General features: G+C 44.7%; 1 protein-coding gene across 1 annotated transcript; it reads right to left on the bottom strand.

The window, feature by feature from the left end:
- Positions 1 to 2911: 2911 nt before the first annotated feature.
- LOC135390490 (uncharacterized protein K02A2.6-like) lies at positions 2912 to 3994 on the bottom strand. The gene has a single exon (XM_064620193.1). It carries the CDS (start codon positions 3992 to 3994, stop codon positions 2912 to 2914), a length of 1083 nt encoding a protein of 360 aa, XP_064476263.1.
- Positions 3995 to 23164: the final 19170 nt, after the last annotated feature.

Below are 23164 nucleotides of genomic sequence, written 5' to 3'. Positions count from 1 at the left end.
AACAAGGAAGCGAAAGCGTTAGCGCAGTCGTTGTCGGCGGGTGTCAGTTAGACTGATAAAGTGGGATTTTGGCGGAGATAAAATTTTCCAAAATTGTTTTGGTTTATTCGGCAAGAGAGACGGGAGGTCGATGGTAAAGAACTTATGTTTCACTTCCTCGATCGAGCGCCGGTATTCCCGTTCACAGTAGTGAAATTTAGCCCATGATACGTCGTCGCCAAGACGCTTTGCCTTCCTGAATAAACGCTTTTTCTTGGTTAGCAAGATTTTAAGACTTTTTGTGAACCAAGGATTGTGATCATAAGATTTCACTCTTATCTTTGGAACATTGTACTCTGTAAAGTAGTTTATGTTGTCATAAAAGAGGGACCAGTTATCCTCAATGGAGTGAGGCGAGGTGCCATGAAAGGAATTTTCATACAGAGCTTCAAGACCCTCGTTGATGGCTTGGAAGTTAGCTCGAGCGTAGTCGCATATGGTTTTATCGTTGAATTTACTAACATTTGGACGACTTGAAGAGATATCGAAGAAAATGGCCTTGTGGTCACTGAGACCATCAGTGACATGCAAAGAAGTGATGTGCTCAGGAAGGGAGGTTAAAACCAAGTCAAGGGTTAACTGCGTGGCATGAGTTATTCGGGTAGGATGTGGAACGACCTGCGATACATTAAACGTAAGGCATAAATCCACAAACAGTGTCTCTTGTGAACTCCGGGAAAGATTGCAGTGGAGGAAGTCCCAATTTATTGACCGTATATTGAAGGTATATATTACTGTATATGTATCAGGGCAGATTTCAAGCTTCCTGACCGCGGACAGACGGTGATCTTAGTTGTCTCGCGACGTAACAGACGGAGAAAGACACCGCCTGTCACACACACAGCCATCCCGAAGGCCCATCTTTGTTGATGCACCCACGAATCCACAGGAAGACTGCCGAAGCTCTCCCACTCGTATTAAGTACCTGTAGCTTGAACTACAAACAGTTTGGTGCACACTCCACAAAACGAGAACAGCTGATTGCTGATTTCATGGGCGCGGCCATGCGAGCCGAGAAGGTGGTGGTGCAACAATTTCCAGAGTGAACCGAGCTCGATCAGCTCAGATAACGCTTTTTGCATTCTTTTTCTTTTTAGTATTATTCATTATTATTTTTGATTCATTTCCAATTCTAACTCCAATTCTAACTCAACCGCTCAGCGCGCTGACACTAGTGCAACGTAGATTCAATAAATCTCTCGCTTCCTCGCTTCCCTAAGGAGAAGAGTTTTCGTGTTTCGTGTGCGGAGAGTATTCGTGTTTTGTTATTCCTTTTTCCCTCTAAGTTCAAGAAACATACGGTTTTTGAGCCAAAACAATATAGTTGCGAGCGCAGTTGACATACAGATGTATCCCGTACCGTGAAGACCATCACCCCAAACGGCGGTTGCCACGGTTTCGGTTTTGGCCCATTTGCATGTCAAAATTCAGGGATGGATATTTTAATACACGTATGTGTTTCAAAATTCTTAAACGTGGTGTGGATTTTAACTAGGACAGTCTCCCATATCGATATCTGGCTTTTGTTCAAGATGTCCTTATTAGAGTTGATTAAAGAATTTAATTGATTAGTCATGATGATGATGATGATGATTGAAAGAAAAAGATTAGTCATCCTTATTAGTCATTATAGTCTTTCTTGGAAAAGATACGCGCCCGTAGAATTCAACTGTGAAAATGACGTGCTCTCGTGACTTTTTTATAAAAATTTGTCCAAGCTGAAACTCACACACACACACACACAAAATAAACGCCACAAACGCATACCTCGTGGTCGTAGCAATTTTTAACAGAGATTTTTTTTTAAATAAAACAACTAGGACTACGTGTAGATTAGTTTCGCACTTACGCGTATGTGAGCGGAGGAAAACCTTATCTGCAAGGTATTTTGGCATTCTAATTTCCATAATTCACTAAGATGTATATATTTTCTTTTTATTAAGCTCTTTTTCTTTCTTTCGAGAAACAGAAAGAGCAGAATTGCTGGCAATCGGTTTAGATATGAATCCTTCATCTATATATGCTTCAAATTATTATCCACAGAGGTGACATTTGTGTTTAGTGCACCGTTTCAGGTTTTCCATTATGGAGATACCTCGCTCGCACTAACTCGGAAGTCGGCAAGGGGGGAGCAAGCCCCGCCTCGCCCCGCCCCGCCCTGCCCCAACCCCACCCAACCCCACCCAACCCCACCCCACCCCACCCCACCCCACCTCACCTCACCTCACCTCACCTCACCTCACGGAGAGCACTGCGGGACATGGAGTTAGAGATTGAGAAGTACGGCATATACAAAGAGGTCCTCAGAGGGAAAATTCGGGGCGGGGGGGGGGGGAACTCGAGGAGCGGTGGACTGTTCCCCCTGCCCCCACATTCCGATTTATACCGAAACTAAACAGGAGCAGCTTTCCGAGCTAGGGCTCCGGAACGAACCGACAACAGTAAAAAACGATAAAGAAAAAAAAACAAGAAAGAAAAGAGAGGAAGGAAGCACAAAAAAGGCATATTCGCTTGAACCGCAACGGGACAAAAAACAATGCAAACACGTATTTCTTGTGCCGGCCATCGGCATTTAGCAGCTTTTCTTGTTATGTCCGCCCAAGGAAAGCACAACGACTGCCTCCGATGCCGAACAAGAACGAAGTGTGTGTTTATTATCAGCTGAACACTTAAGTACAAGACGGGATACGCCCCCTTGTTCCTTATCAGTGGAACCCAAAAAGGATTTAGACAACCTTGCCTGACAACAAACGCGCGGTACAACATTCCTCCCGCACAAGTTTTCAATTACAAAAACACAATATACTATCGAGTACAGAAATGAAACATGCATACAAAGCACCAGAAACAGTTGGAAGGTTCGCATGCAAGCTTACATAGGTTCTCCAAGCGCTTCGTACGTAAGCCTGTCAGGTGGCCTTGCCACTCTTTTACTTCGCCTAAGTTCCTCGTCGGGAACACTTTCGACACTAGAACTGTCCCCACTGGGTATTCGCGAAGTCTCTGGCACATCAAAGTATTCGTTGTCAGAAGATTCTGAAGTCTCCGCCGATTGCTGCTGGGAACTGTCGTCCGAACCTGCAACAGCTCCAGTCCTTGACCTGAGATGGTCACTGTGCACAAAGCGAACCTTTCCGAGAACACGTACCAAGAAAGTTACCTCACTGATCACTTTTCCTGGTGACCAATTAACATCCTCTCCCCTGACATTCTTAACCCAGATGAGACTTCCAACCTGGAACGTTCGTGGGCGAGAGCGTCGTTTATCTGCGTACATTTTCATCCGGTTTTGCTTTGCACGACGTGCATGGTCGTAGCCAGGCTTCAGTAGAGAGAGACGGGTCCTGGGCAGCCGTCCCAAGAAGAGTTCAGCAGGCGTCTTCTCGGTCGTTGCATGAGGTGTCGTGCGATACTGAAACAGAAAATTCGAAAGTTTAAGCTGCATGCTTCTTTTCTTGTTATCGCTTTTGTCTTCTTCCAGCTGCTTTAGAAGAGATTTCTTCAGTGTTTGGACCGCGCGCTCCGCAAGTCCGTTCGAAGCAGCGTGGTATGGCGGTGTTGTCGTGTGGATGACGCCATTCTCTCCCATGAAGTTACGAAATTCTTCGGACACGAATTGGGGACCATTGCCCGTTACAGCTTCTTCTGGCAATCCAAATTGGGCAAAAATGGTTCGCAGTTCTTCGACTGTCCTCTGAGCTGTTGTCGTAGGCATCATGATCACCTCCATCCATTTGGAATAGTCATCAACGACAATCAAGAAATACGTCCCATCTTTTTGAGCGAAGTCTAGATGCACTCTCTGAAATACTCGGGTCGAAGACGGCCACGGCTGTAATGGTGGAAGGGGCGCACTGTTCTGAACGCACTGGCACACATGACAGTTACGAACAACATTTTCAACGTCGGTATCCAAACCAGGCCACCATACGTTTTGTCTACTCAACATCTTCATTTTCACCATTCCCGGATGGCCTTCGTGCAGAAGCCCAACGACTACTTCACGCAGGCTCTGTGGTATTACCACCCTGGCTCCCCACACCAGACAGTCGTGGTCTGTAGAAAGGGAGTCCCGTCTTTGAAAGTAGGGTTGCAGCGCTGGATCGTCCACCTTCTTTGGCCATCCCCTTTTTGTAATTTCGATGACTCTTGGCAATACAGGGTCCTTCCTGGTTTCTTTTTGTACTGTCCAATTATTGAGAGGGACTTGTTGCAACGGCGAGAAATACTTCAAGGTGTCTTCTTCCTCCGGTATTGTAGGAAGTGGGAGTCTTGATAACGCGTCGGCGTCTTCGATGTGACTTCCTTTCTTGTACACAATATCATAGTTATATTCTGCAAGTAGAAGTCGCCAACGTTCAATCCGCGCGGCAGCCACGCCGGTTGACTTGTGTCCCAATTTTAGAAGCGATGTTAGCGGGTAGTGATCTGTTACGAGGGAAAACTTTTTCCCGAAGAGGTACTTGTGAAACTTTTTCACAGCAAACACTATCACGAGTGCCTCTCTTTCGATTTGTGAGTAGTTTTGTTCCGTGCTTGTCAAAGTCCTTGAAGCAAACTCTATTGGTCGCCACACTCCTTTAGTTACTTCCTGCGATATCACTGCGCCCAGCCCGTACTGTGAAGCGTCACAGGTCACCTGAACAGGCTTACTCGAACAATACAAAGCAAGTACACTTGCACTGCATAACAAACTTTCTGCTTTCTGAAAACTGGACACACAGTCTTTACTCCAAATCCAAGAAGCATCTTTCTCTAGCAGCTTATACAGTGGTTTCAAATGGGTAGCTAGGTTCGGAAGAAATCGTGCATACATATTTAGCATACCCAAAAAAACTGCGTAGTTCAGTAACATTAGAAGGTGCAGGAGCCTCTGTAATCGCTTTCACTTTATCTGGCGAAGGGCGCAACCCATCTTTATCAGGAACAAAACCCAGATACTTAACTTCTTCCACAAAGAACTTGCTCTTATCAACATTAAGTTGCACAGAATGTTTAGCAAGTCTGTCCAATACTAGTTTCACATTTTGAAAGCACTCGTCATAGTCTACACCTCCAATTAACAAATCATCGATGTAGCACGCAAGCTTAGGTAGCCCGTGCAAGATTTTATCCATTGTGGCCTGAAAAATTGCAGGCGCACTCGACACCCCGTAAGGTAGACACGTGAATTCAAACAAACCCAAGTGGGTATTCACTGTGAGAACTTTCCTAGCCTGCTCATCAAGCTTAAGTAAATACGCAGAGCGCAAGTCAAGAACAGTGAAAACACAACATCCCGTGAAAGTAGCGAAAAGTTCGTCTGTACGTGGAAGCGGGTACTGCTCAGTGCGAAGATTCGGGTTAACAGAAACACTGTAGTCCCCACAAATTCTTATCTTGCCTCCTGGCTTTGGTACAACAACAAGCGGGGTTGCAGAGTCACTTGTTTTGACTGGTGTCAGTACCCCTTCTTCCACCATGTGTGTCAGTTCTTTTTCTACTGCCTCACGACAAGCAAATGGGACATTGCGATGTTTACAAAATACCGGCAACACGTTATCTTTAAGAACAAGACTTGCAGTGAAACCCTCTATTGCACTTTTCCCTTTGTTGAACACAGCAGGGAACATAGCCTTAAGTGCCTGCAACGTCTTCCCTTGTGACGAATTGTAAAACACTGATTGCCAGTCAAGTTTCAACTGCTTGAGCCAATTCCTGCCCAACAAAGCTGGAAGCTTTACAGTGCATTGTGTCACCCCAACCAGAGGCAATACTTCCGTGCCTCGCTTACTTTCAACAGATACGTCAATCACTCCGACGATAGGAACCTTATCTCCCGTGAACGTTTGTAACACAAGGTCACAGTGTTTCATCGTACCAGAAGGCTGCAACTGCCAGTACATTTGCTCCGGCATAAGCGTTACCGCTGAACCCGTATCAATCTCAAACTCCACTTCTTTACCTTCGACTTTCAGCATTGATTTTACTGGTGGTATGCCAGTCACCGAATTACAACGAACAATGCTAACATCTTGTTTTCTCCTTTGTGGTCTACCAGAAGCTTGCCCCGTAACACATTTCCTTTTAACATGGCCTTTTTTTCCCACACTTAAAACACTTTGCATCTATAAACGGACATTTCTGAGGCGTGTGAGCCGAAGAACCACATCGAAAACAGGGGCCTACCGTTTGTTTTCGCGGCGCAAAGTCCTGTCGTGAGCTGCGTAGACGGTGCACGTCCTCTGTCGTAGACGCCGACGAATGCTGAAGCACTTTCGATTGTTGCCCTGCCAGTTCCTTGGCTAGGGCCACTCTGTAGACGTCGTCAAATTTGCTCGTTCCGTCCAGCTCCGGGAGAGATTGCTGAATATCGTGTAGACGGCATCCGGCCACGAACCTGTCGCGTAGAGATTCGTCGAGAAACGACCCGAATTCGCAGGTGTGGGCTAATCTCTTCGGGGCAACTGCGAAGTCGGCCAAGCTTTCTCCCTCCTGTTGGTACCTCCTGTGGAACCGGGTGCGTTCAGCGATGAGAGACCTCGACGGCAAGTAGTGTTTCTTAAGAGCTGCCGTCAACTGGTCGAACGTCCTAGTTGCGGGAAGGCCCGGCACCAACAAATTCTTCAGGGTCTTGTAGGCAGTCGTGCCAAGATAATTTAAAAACGTCGCCGCTTTGTTTTCCGCTTTGACATCGTTGACACTGGCATAAATCTGGAATCGTTCCAGATATTCCTCAAAGGATTCTTCCTGGGGCCTGAACTCATGAAACCTCGGCACTGTGATCCCATCCGTCGTCGCCAATGTTATGTCCGCCCAAGGAAAGCACAACGACTGCCTCCGATGCCGAACAAGAACGAAGTGTGTGTTTATTATCAGCTGAACACTTAAGTACAAGACGGGATACGCCCCCTTGTTCCTTATCAGTGGAACCCAAAAAGGATTTAGACAACCTTGCCTGACAACAAACGCGCGGTACAACATTTCTGAACCCTGATGTGGATTACAGGCCCAAATAATGACAAATGAGCAATCAAGCATCCTCACTACTCACTTTTCGGTGTTTTACCTCGTTTGAAGTGCAAATTGGTGCGCCTACCACTAGCGCCACATTTGCGTTCAAATTGCTCCTCTGTTGAACTCTCCTTGTCGGCGCGCATGGCCACGCCCATGAAATCGGCAATCAGCTGTTCTCGTTTCCTGGAGTGTACACCAAACTGTTCACAGTTCAAGGTACAGATACTTAATCCGAGTTGGAAAGCCTCGGCGGTCTTCCTGTGGATTCGTGGGTGCATCAACGAAGATGGGCATAGTTTTCGGGATGGCTGTGTGTGCGGCAGCTGATATCTGTGCGCTGAACTGAACTTCTATTTTTAAAAACAACTTCAATATATTGCAGTTGTAGCGAGATAGTTTCCTTGGTTTTGCCGCATATTGCGTTCACTTCATCTGCTTTTTCTTTTCGCCAAGTGGTGTAACGCCCGCTTTGACTATTGCGGCCTCCCTATGGTTTGTGTGTTAGTTCTGGAAACACTGATATTGTTACATATGACACATTGTGGTGTACTGCAGCCAGCTTCACTGTTTGACTGATAATTTGCACGGTTACTTCTTTAATATTATTTGAATTACTTTCATCTGATACTGTACCATTAAATAGGGTAGGAATCCACTATGGTTTAGAATTATTTTTCCTTTGCAATGTTCCCACACTGACCTTGGTCACAAGTTGTCTCTCATTAAATTCCTTTTGAGTTGTATTTCACACTGCTTACAGCATAATGTGAGAATGAGAAAATGTATGCTTCACATGTTCTCAGCATCCTCTACAGCAACTGCTCTTGGGCTTAAAATCCAGAAACTACACACGAAAAAAACAAAACAAAAAAACAAATGTAGAACAGACGACACATCAAAAAGGACACGACAAAATGATTGGGACTGTGTTATGCTATACTTTTTTTTGTGTGTGTGTCTCTCTCTCTGGTTCTGCATTTTTGTGAACATGTGCCATGTTGCCGGCACCCTTGCCCTCTTGTCACAAAAACACCCTCAGACATAAAAATGCAGACAAAAAAGTAGAGAACTCCAACTTAACAGAACAAGAGAGAACAAAGATGGGGACACAGGAAGCTTCTAGAGTCTTGGCACATACGCAGTGACCCCTCGGTTTGTAACAAAAACCGTGGCCCGTCCCCGAACAATACTCCCATCGCCTTAAATAGCGACCGGTTGTGCAATCTCTCATTCAGTTTGGCACTGATGATGTTGTTATTTTGTTATGTTAAGTCGGAGTTCTCTACTTTTTTGTCTAGTTATGTCGTCTCCCGGCTTTTGGAGTATTTTTGCATAAAGATGCAGGTTGTGAGAGGCACATAAACACTGCTTACATTACTAACCTGTCTATCACAAGACATGTCAAAGGATTGCCAAATTAAAATTCAATAATACAAAAATGATTCTGAAATACATAATTCCAATAGAAGGGAGAGTAAACATTGGAATAACAGGTAAAGGTAAATCACTGAAGTGTTGGCATTCCTCTGATGTGTATGATATACTGATCTATTTAACCCGTGACATATATGTTGTCAAACATGAACTTCTTGCATTCAACATCAAGATGTTATACCTATTCCATCTAAGCGACTCGTCTCTACACGGACACGTGGCACACCATTTTGGCACAAAGATTTGATATCTCTGCTTGTTGGACATATCAAGCAAATACTGTGCCAAAATTGTGTTACCTACATGACATGCTGCATTTGCTGAGATATGTTACGGGAGAAATACTCCTGAAGCGATTAAAGGAAGTGCATACGAGTACATATGCTTTGCAAAGTTGTTCCAAGTAGTTGTTACAATGTATGTTCGTGTTGAATTGGCAAAGCATTAGTCATCTCATAACAAAGTGATGAAAGAAACTAGTGAGAAATGCGAAGCCGCAAGCACTGTTGCATGGCCATGTTCACAATATGGCAATGACGCTTTCCACTTTGCGTACTGCGGACTGACTATATGCTCAATGAGTGGTTTGCTGTGTTTATGATTGATGTAGGCCATGGCAACTACCGATGAACTTTGCAGAGTGTGCAATGATATCTTTTGTGAACAAGACAAACCTGAATATATTCCCATGTAATTTTGATCCTACAATTAATTGAGTTGAGGGTTTCAGGTATTTAGGTGTGCACCTCTTTTCTGATATTTAGTTTAAATCACACAGTAGTTACGCATCCTCTAAGCCTCTTAAAAAAATTGTCTTCTGGAAGTGGACACGAAAACTACCTTTCGCAGACAGTACGCTGCTGGCATACAAAACCCTTGTACAAAGTGCCTTAGAAATGGTACAAATGACATCATACTGTTCATCATAAAAACAAATGACATCGCACTGTTCAACAGAGCCACCAATTTGGTACAGTTGAGCTACGCTCAAAGCTAGGGGGAACGAGTTCGCGTCTAAAAGGCACGGTCTTGAGGGAATTACGGTGGTCTCTGAGACAGCACGCGACTTTCGGTCCTACTTTTCTTTCAAGAGGCGGCAGCGAACAAGCGCCCATTCGTGGAACCCAGCCCTCCCCTTCCGATTTGTTTCGGTATCAGTCTGTCTACCAATGTCATGATGACATTTATATTCTGTTGAGTTTCTTACGTGCTGTCCGGGACATGTATGTAGGTAGGTATGCCAAGAAATTTTTTATTATTAACCTTTTTTGTAGTTTGAATCCCTCGAAAAACCATTGCACAGCACCAGAACACAAAAGGCTACATAATGACCCAGTTTCACCAACCTTTTCAGCATCTGAACTAAGATGAACGGTCATTAAACTATCTGCTTCACTAAAGGAGTTATTACTGAAATATTCACCACATCACCGATGAAAAAAAGAAGTGTCTGTTAAGTTCAAGAATTGGCAACCCTTGATATTGGTTCAGTTAACCAGAGTTGGTGAAACCGGGCCTATGGAAGTCACCGAAAGATTCATCACATCACAAACCAAAGTTTGTAAAAAGAATTGAATGCTAGCATGAAGTTTTGGCAGTTGTGAGTAGCATTTGAACTGCTGCCTATGTAGCTGCAGCATAATTACAAGTAATTCAGAAAAAGCAGTACAAAATTTGAGGGTACTCTACTCTATCTTCCTCTGCATGGTACTAAAAACTGTGATGATTCCAAGTGCTCATCGTCTTGGCCCAGATTCTGTAGCAGATTTATCAGCCATTTGTGTTCCTATTTGTGGTACTGTGGCAAACTAGCCACTCCACCCGCATACCAGCATTCCTAGGTTACACATAACATGTAGTTGAAGTGTATACGAAGAGGGGAGTCAAGTCCTGTAGATCACATAAACAAAATACAGAAACCGACACTGAAGATTTTTGTCTGTTTGAAGATCTTCAGTGTCGGTTTCTGTATTTTGTTTATATAACATGTAGTTATAAGAGTGGTGTAAAGCACCTCGCAGAAGTTGCAGATGTTGTTCATCAACTTTATTTTGAGATGGGCAGGGAGTTTCATTGCCTGGGGCGATACTCTACCCCATAGCTGCTTGTGGTGTGAGGAAGGAAATAATGTCCCATGGAGTCCAAAATTGCCAAAAGAGCTTTGAGAGCAGGCATTCGTGGGCTCGATTTAGCCATAAGCCAAGCGATTTTATCTGAAAATTGCAGTTTGGAAAGCTTGGTAGCAGAGGCGGAGAGTTTTCATTTTCCCGGGGGGGGGGGATATGTTTATTAAGAAAAAATAAAGGAAAGGTAAGCCAGATGGATGTAGGCTTGTTGTTAAAAAAAACGTGAAAGGGGGAAGACAAAAAACGCAAAGAAAAGCAGAACGCAAAAGAAAACAAAAAGAAGGAAAGAAAAGGAAAAGAAAAATGAAGAACACAAAACTAAAGCTGAAGAATCACACACTCTGGCGGGATCCTATGATGTATGCAGAACTGGTATATAAATAAGAGGAAAGAAGAACAGAAAAAAAAAACAAAAAAAAAAAAGCAGAGAGAACGTAAGCAGTGAACATGTGCACAACTGAAGGCATTACGCCTTTGAAAACTGAGTGCAAAAGGAACAAAATGCATTGAATCCTCGGTGTTTGACCCGAAATGCGCGCAGTATAATGAATTTGGTCAATGAAATGGAGCAGCGGAGGTTGAACCCGCTCCCAACGGATATGCGTTCCGAAGATCCTACCGTTACACCTCACTGGCAGCTGCCTTTTCGACTGCTTCGTTTCATTGATCTGATTGCTTTGGGTGAAATTCAGGCTATGTGTTGTGTCATCCTCTGTGTTTCTTCGCCTCACTTTCTACTGTGATAATGAGTATGGTGGGCGGATACATATTTTACAAATTGCAAGATGCATTTTTGGGGTTGGTGCCTCTTGGCTCTTTTGACCCGGGCGCGCCCCGAGCCCCAAAGGTTGGTGTCAGTCTCTTAGCGGGACTTGCCGGCGCCCCCCTAGTTCATGTTCCGGGGGGGGGGGGGCAAGGACCCCCGCGCCCCCCGCAGGTGGCGCCTATGCTTGGTAGTGTGGAGAATGACACAGAATATACTCTGGGTCTTCTACAGCACTGCAGTGACAGTATCTGAGAGAGTCAACTTGCCTCAGGTGGTAATGACACTGAGCTGTAAATGCCCCATTGAGTCACAGTCCATGAGTCACAGTGCACCATCTTGGCGAGAAGTGTTTTGTGGCATCCAAAAACGAAGCCCTGAGTCAACATTGCTCAGTATAGACGGGAGGAAAATGTCAGTTGTCCATTGACCGGAAGACTATTTATACAATCCATTGATGTGTTGGTGAACGAGATCTGCTGTCTACATGACCAGTAACAATCCTTTGCTATCTTTCACTGTGATTTAATTAAACACCTCCCTCATGTGACGGTGTTCCCAGCACAGTTTTACCTTGCTGAACCACTTTTCGCGGCTCTTATCAAGCATAACATTAGCGGTTCTTCGTAGGCTGAGGCCGCGGGACGCAAGTGACGTTTACATGATGTTTACGTGATTACCGTCGTGACAAATGGTCGACACAGCAGTTTTGCGGTACGTTTTATATGTTGCTCATCCTGGACATTTTTCGCTACCCGATTTCCTGTCCAAAATAGCTACGACTGCATCAATGTCACTTCACCCATGAATTCCTTCATGAGTTGCACGCGCCTGTCAGCACACCAAGTCGTTACACGTCTGAAAAATAAATACCTGACGAAATCGGCAGAAGAAACATGTGCTTTATTAGAGCTTGCAGTGATTATCCTTTTTATGCAGCACATCCCGCAACACCAACAATACGGCTCCGTCGTTACCCCATTTTCTCAAATAGCCTCGTCCTCAATGGTAGCCGAACGGCCGAACCGCTGGAGCGTTGTTTTCCTAGTATTCATACGCGTAGTTATTTACGCCTGTAACTTAATTAAGTTAATGAATAATTGAGAGATACATGCTGAATACGACACAGAATTGCATAAAGACTCGTTATTGTAGAGTGTGACCCTCTTAAACACTGATTTTCTCACGTAAAACCATGCTTAACACTGGACTGCATAGACCCATTGTGATTTATTTTGACAGCTTAGATTTCAAAGGATTGGAATTTGAAGGGTGGATTTCTTAGCGTGGATTTCAAAAGTTTTATTATTAAGAGTGGGTAACAGGGTACACCCCTCTCTCGCGCTGCACTCGTCAGCTGCGCTCGTGGTTCCTTCAGAAGAGCTCATTTTATTTATTGAACAACACAGCGGAGAAAAAAAAAGTAGAAACGAAATCGTAGATGAGCACTTCACTGCTCCTATAACGAGCGTTCTTCTATGAGTTCGTTTATGTACGCCCCGAAGTTTGGGAGTTGTGAGCGTCGCCCGCAAGCTGCCTCCGCATGTACTCTTGTCGGTGGGACGTAAAGAATTTCAGAGCAGGGGCGACCCGAGCGACCGAAGCAAATCGTTGACACAGTCGAGGCCAGGCAAAAGGGACCGTCCTCATGTCGTTACAATGTCGTCACACTGACATCGCGCATACGTCTCTCCGCTCCGACATTCAAAGCGTGTGGATTGTAATGCTTTTAAGTGCCAATGATAAATTATACCATTCAAGTCGCCGAAAAGTGAAACAAGGATTGGGTAAATCCGGCGCACTCTAAGAGAATTACGGATCTACACTAGCAATCTTGGAAAGTGACTTGGTTAAATGTGTAGCGGCGTCACCATATCAGTGTCTGATAGCTACCGTGTTGTCAACACGTGCCGCATTTCGTTGTTGTTGTGAGGGCGCTGGCGTTTTCTACTCGGGTGCTGTGGAAGGATGTTGCGGAACAATAAATATATTTCTACCTTTGCCTTTGTACGAGTATGTTGCCTTCTACAGACTGGTGACCCCAACTGCACTAAAACCACTCTACCGTTGGAAAGCCTTTTGACACATGCTAACAGACAGAAACGACTTCTTTATTGGACACCATCAAGTATAAACGTCACGAAGGAACAGAGCGATTAGTGAATCGGAGAACGAACATATGTGTTTAACACATATGTTTATGAACATATGCTTTCAGGCGGGTCAAACAAGAGCGGGCCAACGCCACCTTACTCGTGCATCCTAGCCACGACGCTTCTACAGTCTTAATGGCCGGCGCGTCTGCGTCGGCAGTCGGCCCAGTACTTCAGAAGGAGACAAAGGAGCTTTGGCAGCCCCTTTCCTTTTTCTCGCGCAAGCTAAAGGAGAGAGAACAACGTCATAGTGCGTTTTCCCGTGACCTTGTTGTAGTTACTTTGCGGTGAAGCATTTTCGCCCTTTCCTTGAGGGTCGTATTTTCACAATTTATACGGACCACAAGGCGCCGACTCATGCCTTCACTTCAAAGCCTGACAACCGTACGCCATAGCTTACGTGTGTTTCCGAATTTTCCATCAATATTCGACAAGTCATCGGATACGAGAACGCTGTAGCTGACGCACTCAGCCGTATCAGCACGTTTTGCACGGTATGCAGGCACAAGTAAAGCTCTGAACCCACAACTGCCAATCGTGCCAACAAGCCAACGGCACACGTTGCGAAAATCCAACGGCACACGTTCTCCGCCATTCACCCATTCCTTCCACCACTTGACCACTTCGAGAAAGTGCACTTGGGTATTGTGGGCACATTGCCATCATCTCAAGGTCAACGCTACCTTTTGACAGTAGTAGACCGTTTCACACGCTGGACAGAAGCGGCCCCAATGCCAGATATTTTACAGAGCAACAAGGGTCGCCGCTACATTCATGAACCCGTGAGTCGCCCGTTTCGGCGTACCAACCAACATCACGGCAGATCGTAGTCGACAATTTGAATCATTTTTGTTCACCTGCCTTACTTCCCTGCTAGGATCGCGGCGGATCCGCAAAAGCAACGTGTAAATATATCTAAAGCAGCGTTCCCAAGTGCGCGATTTGCGAGAGCGTATGCGAAGGATGAGAGCAAATGGCGAACCGACGCGAGGTTGTAGTTTAGGCCTCGCTCCCGCTGCCACCCGTTTTCCCGTATCAACGGTTCCCAAGCATGCTCCGGCCAGACAGGTCCTACGTTCACGCACTTTCCTGCAAACGCGTATAAGCTTGATACAATATTACCACTTTACCTCTTTGAAACTAAATATTGTCTTCAGACAGTAGTTTATTGTTCGTACTGACCACATTGGGCGTCCTATTTCCGTTTGGTGCGGTTTGTTATCTTCCTGCGAGTTCGTATCCGTGTAAGACACACGAGCGAAATTCCCCGCAGGTGTACAGGGTGTGTGCAGAAAAACGTGACCCGCACTTTTACATGTAACTCGTTGTCTACTTACCCGAGGAACGTCCGGTGGCGTACGATGGCGTATTTATGGCGATGGCGAAAGCTACAAAAAAATCCTGGCAGCCATACTCAGCGTAAAAAAATAATCAGAGCGCGAAAACATGGGCTTCCATGCATTAGAATAGGGAGGTCATCACAGTGCATGGTAGTGCATTTCGGTCTCAGGAGAGTTATGTGCAGGCACCGGTAGGGGTACTGCCGATGAGCATCCATGTGGGACATGATGTGGGACATCGTTTCGATTTATGCACCGATAGCTCCCCTAGCGGTACTTGAACACAACTCTCCTACGTCCGCCATGTTGCCCTATTCTGATGCACGGAGGCCGACGTTTTCGTTGCTCCGTTTATTTCTTAAGCTGAGTATGGCTTCCACAATTTTTCTGCAGATTTCGCACGCATAAATGCGCCATCGTGCGACACCGGAAGTTCGTTAGTGTGGTAGAGAACAAGCTATGTGCCTAAATGCAGGTCATGTTTTTCGGCACACACCCTGTAAAAGACGCGAAAAGCATCATAGCTTTCTGAGCGCGAGCGCTCAACGTTCAGTGTTCACGTAAACTAAAACGTGGGGAATATCCTGCGACACAGCCACAACATATTCCGTAGCAGACGCTGACGGTGTCGTCTGCTAAGTGCGCTGTACGCCACTGCTGGTATTACACACCGTGTGAATTGCGCAGTATAACACGAGACGGAACTTCGTCTCTGTGAGCAGTGTTCTCGCTCTTTCTTCCACTACGAAATTCCGCAAGGATGTCGCTCGTCTGAATACACAGTATCGTGCTAAAGCGAGTACCTCGACTGAGGGTCAGTTGTGTTTTTGAAGGTACGCCGGAAAGGAACCATCAGTAGCCTAATAAGTCGCTTTAGACGTTATCATAATATTCTTCTTCAATCTGTTTGCCTTCATGGCTGCTCTGAGGTCCATCTTGAAGTAGCGGTGATATAAACAGCCGTTAGAAATTACAAAATATTCACTCCTTGACACCTGAAAGAAGCAGACGACAGCGGACGAGACGCCGAAGACGAGAAGAGGAGAGGAGAAGACTGGACAGAACGAGAGGAGAAAAGAGAAAAGATCCACCGTGTGGCGAAAGCGTCGAGACGTTTCGAATAAAGTTTTATTTTCTGCGTGATCTGGTACATCCCTTTGTACATCCCTCCATTGCCCCTTGAGGGTCCATACACCAAGTTCTTGCTTTGTAGCAACGCGTCTTGCAGTGCTCTCTGTTTCAAGTTGTAGAGCTGCAACAAACACGAAAATACTGGAAGATTCCCACATGAGAGAAAAAAAGCGAGGGCATGAAAGTCTGTTCCGCGCACTCGGTAGCGACAGCAGCTTTCTCGCACGCTGATGACTTGTTTGTCACCATCGCTTCCGCTCCCGCTCGCATATGAATCGTTCAACGAGAAGCCGAGGCGATAGCAAATTGTCGCCCTCGCTGATGCTCCCGCAAATCGCGTGCTTGGGAACGCGCCTTAATCCCAGCTGTAGCTATAGGCTTTCACGACGTATTTAATCCTTATACCGCGAAATTATTCCTTATACCGTGGAATTTAATCCTCGTGCAGCCACTTTTAATCCTTGTTTCGCTGGATTTCATCCTTATGCCGCCACTTTTAATCCTTATACCGTGGGATTTAATCCGTCTGCTGTTGAATTTAATCCTTCTGCTACCAATTTTAATCCTTATGCCGTGGAATTTAATCCTAAATTTTCGGGTTATCTTTTCATTACTCTTTTCACTACGACGCGACAGTGTGGGACTACCTATATGATCTATGACCTGTTTCAACTACATCCTCGTTTACAGCCATACACTGACTTTTTGTGACTATCACAGCTCAATGCTCTACTATGTGACAGTATGGGACTACCTTCATAATTTATTACCTGTTATGAGCATTTCCTTGTTTACGGCTATAAATTGACTTTTTATGACTACGCCTACTCTATGCAGTACTATGGGATGTTATGGGACTACCTGCATGATTTATAACCTGTTTGGACTATTTCCTCGTTTATAAGTATAAACTGACTATGTGACAGCATGGGACTACGTGCATGATTTATGACGTGTTTTGACTGTTTCCTTCCTTAGGCCTATAATTTGACTTTCTATGAATAGGACTATTCTATCCACTACTATGGTATGGTATGGGGCTACCTGCATCATATATGACATGCTATGACTATGTCCTTGTGTACACCTATAAATGGACTTTCTAAAACTGACTACTACATGCACTCCCATGGGATGGTATGGGATTGTCACCTGTTTTCACTATTTCCTTGTTTATGGCTATAAATTGACTTTTTATGACTATGCCTGGTCTATGCACTACTATGGGATGGTATGGGACTACCGGCGTGATTTATGACCTGCTTTGACTATTCCTCGGTTATAGCTATAAATTGACTGTTTATGACTACGGCAACTCTAAGCACTACTACTGGACGGTATGGGACTACCTGCATGATTTATGACCTGTTTTGACTATTTCCTCGTTTACAGCCATAAATTGACTTTTTGTGACTATGCCTACTTTATTGACTGCCATGGGATGGTATGCGACTACCTGGTTAATCTACGACCTGTTATGACTATTTCCTTCTTCATAACTATAAATTGACTTTTTGTGACAATTACTGCTCTATGCAATACAATGGGATGGTATAGGACTACCTGCATGGTTTGTGACCTGTTTTGACTATTTGCTCGTTTACAGCCACAAACTGACTTTTTGTGACTCTGACTACTCTATGCACTACTATGAGATAGTATGGGACTAGCTGCATCATGTATTGCCTGTTATGACTATTTCCATGTTTATAACTATAAATTGACTTTTTATGACTGCTCTATGCACTACAATGGGATGGGGTGGGACTACCTACATGATTTATGGCCTGTATTGACTATTTCCTTCTTTACAACTATAATTTGACTTTCTATCACTAGGACTACTCAATGCACTACAGTAGGGTAGTATGGGACTACCTGCATCACATATGACATGTTATCAGTATTTCCTTGTTTACGCCTATACATGAACCTTTCATGACTATGACTGCTATGTGTACTACTATGAGATAGTATGGGACTGCCTGAAACTAAAACTAACTATCTGGATACTAGTTGCCCTAAAGCTGGTACATGCAAACTGACAAACACAACACACCCTTCGAGTTGCCTAGGAACAAGAACAATTGAAATATGACATTCATCAGAAAAGCCCCTTGTGTTTCACGTCTCTTTCAAAATGTAAGTTGGTCAGCAATGACACTCACGTCACAGTATCACATCCTGGCCATCAGTTTTTTTATAATGCTCTTCATGTTTCCCTACAATTTATGGCTACATTGATCTCTTTGCGCGTCACAGGCCTTCTGTGTTAAAATGATGTGAGCCCAGTTCTTGAATTCTCACATAGCAAGCGTTATCGTGAAGGTAGTAGTCTTATACTATCCCATCGCGGTGTAAGTAGTAGCTGTAATTATAAGAAATCCATTTGTACCTGTAAACCAGCAAAGTGTCATAACATGTCATAAATCAGTCAGTCTTATATTATCCCACTGCAGTAGAAGAAGTATACTAGTCGTCTTTATAAAAAATTCATTTAAACCTGCGAACATGAAACAGTCATAACATGGCATTTGCGCAGGTAGTCTCATACTATTTCTGGCCGGATCCAGCCTACCAGCGCTCCACGCTCAAAGCTCTTTTGACCTTTCTGGAGACAATCGGACCTCGATCCTTATTGCGAAGAAGCTCATTATTTCATTCTCCACATCACCACCAGCAATGGGGTAGAGTATCGCTTCTGGCCATGAAACTCCCCATTCATCATCTTAAAATAAACTTGTTGCTGTTCTTGTATTCCATTCTAGTGCACACTGTAGTCGTAGGCACACAAAGATCATATGTAGCTGTAAACCAGGGAATTGTCATAACAGGTCATATGTTACGCAGGTAGTCTTATAATAGCCCTTTGTTGTGCAAAGAATAGTTGTATACATGAAAATCAATTTGTAGCTACAAACGAGGAAATAGCCATGCCAGGTCATAAATCATTCAGGTAGCTTAAATTATCCCATGGTAGTTCTAATTGTACTCATAGTCATGAAAAATCAATTTGTTGTAAACACGGGTTGAGTACAGCTTTTGTATTATATTCATAATAAATGTTCTCTTAATAACATTGAAACAGGATAACAGGTTATAGCTCATGCAGGTGCTCTCATACTATCGCATAATAGTGCATTTACCAGTAACAGTCAATTGATAGCTGCAAACGAGGAAATAGACATAACTGGTCATAAACATTGCAGGTAGACCCACATTACCACAGTGCATGGGGAGGAGGCTGTCCATAAACAAGGAAATAGTCATATCAGGTCATAAATCATGCAGGTAGTCCCATACCGCATATGGTAGTGCATAGAGTAGGTACAGTCATAAAAATTCAATACATGACCGTAAACCAAGAAATAGACAAAACAGGTTATAAATCATGCACGTAGTCCCATACTGTCACATAGTAGTGCATCGAACAGTGATAGTCACAAAAAAGTCAATTTATAGCAATAAGCAAGAAAATAGTCATATGAGGTCATAAATCATGCAGGTAACCCCATACCATCCCATAGTAGTGCATAGTACAGGCATAGTCACATAAAAGTCAGTTTATAGCCATAAACAAGGAAATAGTCATATCAGGTCATAAATCATGCAGATATTCCTATACCATCCCAAAGTAGTGCATAGAATGTATAGTCATAAAAAGTCAACACATGACTATAAATGAAGAAATAGTGAAAAACAGGTCATACATCATGCGCGTAGTCCCATGCTGTCACATAGTATTGCATTGAACAGTGATAGTCACAAAAAAGTCCATTTATAGCAATAAGCAAGGTATCAGGTCATAAATCATGCAGGTAGTCCCATTCCATCCCATAGTAGTGCATAGCGTAGGCATAGTGACATAAAAGTCAATTTATAGTTAAATTCCAATAATTGCAATAAGTTAAGTTAATTGCAATAAGTTAAATTCCACGGCATCAGGATTAAAATTGGTAGCACAAGGATTAAATTTAACAGCAGAATAATTAAATCCCACGGTATAAGGATTAAAGGTGGCGGCATGAGGATTAAATTCCACGGTATAAGGACGAAATTCCGCGGTATCAGGATTAAAACGACGGGAAAACCTGTAGTTGCAATCCGCTTACTTTTAGTTTGTTTTTCGCACTAATTTCTGAAAGCGTTGGCATTTTCTTTCACTGCTCTTTGCCGCATGTTATTCCTGGCTCGTACAACTGCGGGCAGCTATAAAAGAATAGAGATGTGGAAAGATTAAGAAAGACGCGCGTGGCGCGTCCAGGCTCCATCAGCTCCCCATAGAGCCCAGAGTTTGAGATAATTCACACAACTCTGCGCACATGACCAATGAAACTGCGACGTTGTAGACGTTATGCAGAGCCAGTCGGCCATTCAGGAGCCTTAACCTTTGGCTGACCTTTCGACCGGTTCAGGCTACCATCGACTTCTACTGAATTTCACGCCTGCCGCCGTTATCCGGTATTCAAAATAACTGAAGCGACTTTTGGCCAAAAGAAACATTATTGAATACAAAACATTGATTCCAAGATCTGATACACGGGTGCACTGTGAATAGAAAGTCCACTGTGTTGTTGACAGACTGTAACCAAGTTCGAATTTGAAGCAAAACGAACACACCGTTCAATTCCTAATACAATTCCGAGCCAGTCTTATGAGTGCATACCATTTCATGATGGTCATCTTCTTTCGCTGCTTGCAGTATATCATAGCGGAAAGCGCTTGTGTGGAACGTAATGTTGTCTTTGTTGTCAGCCCTCGAATCCCGAAGGCGCCCGAACGTGTTCTTCACTCTCTAATTGCTCCAACCAATGAAGCATTCCAGATCCGCCGTCGACAAACTGTTCGTGTGATAATAGTTGTGTTCGAAACAACACGCGTAGAATTACATTGACGCACGATAAGCCCGCCAACATATTTCTACAAATTGTTCTGTCGATTGTCACCGCCAAAACATGGAACACTGGAGGATGCCGTGGTCGCCGTGACGTGCTATTTCGAAACTATGCTGAAACGGACACCCGGACGCTGCACGCACATGGTGGTGGTGGTGGTGGTGATGGCGATAGGGCTTGCCGTTGTCGGCCTCACGTATGTGGGCAACGTCACGACTGACGCCCTGGGGGAATGTGCGTCCTGGGCCGACTTCTAAGGGAACTGTGCCGACATGCGCACGCACATGCGCGTGTACAGAATGCTATTTTAAAACATTGTCGACCAATCGAAGCGCGCGCACAATCTCGGTCGATGAGCTTACAACATGCTAGGTAGGCGCAATTTTACATATTCTACAGTCGTATCTGCGGGTACTGGAGGAGGACTGGCTCGTCCACTGCATTCGGAGGCGGCCTTTGACCAGTGTGCTGCGCAACTGGTGACGCCGCTACCGTATTCGCTACTTTTTTTCAGTAGCGGATTAGCGGTAGATTTTAAGTTGGTAACGGAAAAACGATGTCCGCTAGAAATATGGGTGGTGGCGACTCTTTCTCCGCTACCTCTACTTTTTGATTGCTAGGTTTAGATGAGCGAAGTGTCGTGTCCTTTGGAACAGAAATACGAAAATATATGGGAAGCGCAATTACCTATCGCCATAGTCATTGCACTCCAAACATACCGCCGACTTCTTACCTTACAGCTCAGCTTAGCTGACACAGGTCGCCGACCGGGATCTAGTTATTTTCTCGCATTAAATTCCTTATACTGTAGGTGCCACACAAAAAGATGAAATAATCATATTATTCGAGAGTCAGTGTATGCAAACGTGATTATTAATACTCATTGCACACTTGCTTGGTGGCTCTACAGAGGCGATAAGCTACAAAGCAGTTGATTGCATTTTTGAATGTCCCGTGCGGTGAGACATGCGCGTCGTCAGAACGACGACATTGTGACGGCGCGAGGGCGTTCTCGTGACACCCTTTTCGCCTGGCCTCACCTGTGTTAATGATTTACTTCGGTCAATTTTGGGAGCCCCAGCGCGAACTATCCGTGAGGTGCAGGTGTAGGGGAGGACACTAACATGTGAACCTCCTGGCGGAAACGACACGCAAACGTCACATGAGCTAATGAGGACATTCTCATTCTTGCTTCTCCCAGTGGGTGTCGTTTGTAGCGGAACCTTTTTTGGCAGATACATTTATTTAAAGGAAGGGAGTTGCCTCAGGCAACTCCCTTCCTTCATCTCTACCGGTTCGCTGGATTTCTACCCATCTACATTTATTTAAATTACGTTAGGGAGCGAAGTTATCGAACGGAAGGGATCGAAGTACATTTCATTGTCCACGAGAGCGTACAGTTACGCTTTGAAGTAGTCAACATTTACAGCTATACATTTTCCCCAACAGTTAACACGTTGTCTCATCCCGTCAATGAAGAATTCCGGCGGTATACCTTCTTGATTCCATGACCTCACTTGGCCCTTCACTTCATCATCCGTGGTGAAATGAATGCCCTTAAGGTACCTGCTTCAATTCGGAAAGTAGTGAACATTTCAGCTTGCCGAATCTGGTGAGTATGGAGAGTGCGGAGTGGCATCACGGGATGCTCGGCGGTAACGTCCGATGTGTGTGTTCGAGCGTTATCGTGCTGCAAGAGCACCGTGTGCAAGAGTAACGCTTCAGGAACGACTCCCTTTTTCGATATGCATGGCTGGCTTCATGCGAAGTTCGCTATCATTATATTTTTCCGCCTGCTTTCGATCTTTGTCATTATCAGCCACTGAAACTGGTCTACGGCTGCGAGGGTCAGCCTCACTGTTTGACCTACCATCTACCGATGCACAGAATTGCCCACCTATACAACGAACTTCGATCAACAATTCCATCACCAAAACAGCTTAATTACGGTTAATGGCAACTCGGTTCGCTTTTCCGATTATTGAAAACGTGAACCGAAACCTTCGGTACACTTTTCGTGCCGGGAAACAAACAAAAGGACCACACAACACAGAGCACAGACTGACGAACAAGACTTCTATTGACAGACGTTCATGTGAAAGGAGCAGTCTAGGGGCGCACAACTTTGTTCCTGTTTTTGGTCGGTATGAAACCCGAAAACAGTTACCCCGCAATTAGTGCAACCGTAGTGAAATTGGGACGCCTGCAATAGCCCCCCGAATGTCCCGTGCGCGTAGCGCCCTCCTTCGTCTTCACGATAGACCCGTGATGAACGCCGCCCGCGCGT

The sequence above is a fragment of the Ornithodoros turicata genome, chromosome 4 (genome assembly GCF_037126465.1).
Source record: "Ornithodoros turicata isolate Travis chromosome 4, ASM3712646v1, whole genome shotgun sequence".
Lineage (NCBI taxonomy): Eukaryota > Metazoa > Arthropoda > Arachnida > Ixodida > Argasidae > Ornithodoros > Ornithodoros turicata.
This window is presented reverse-complemented; position numbering and strand designations above follow the sequence as displayed.

Excerpts from the sequence above, each read along its gene's own strand:
- LOC135390490 (XM_064620193.1), bottom strand. The coding sequence starts at position 3,994 with ATGAAGATGTTGAGTAGACAAAACGTATGGTGGCCTGGTTTGGATACC.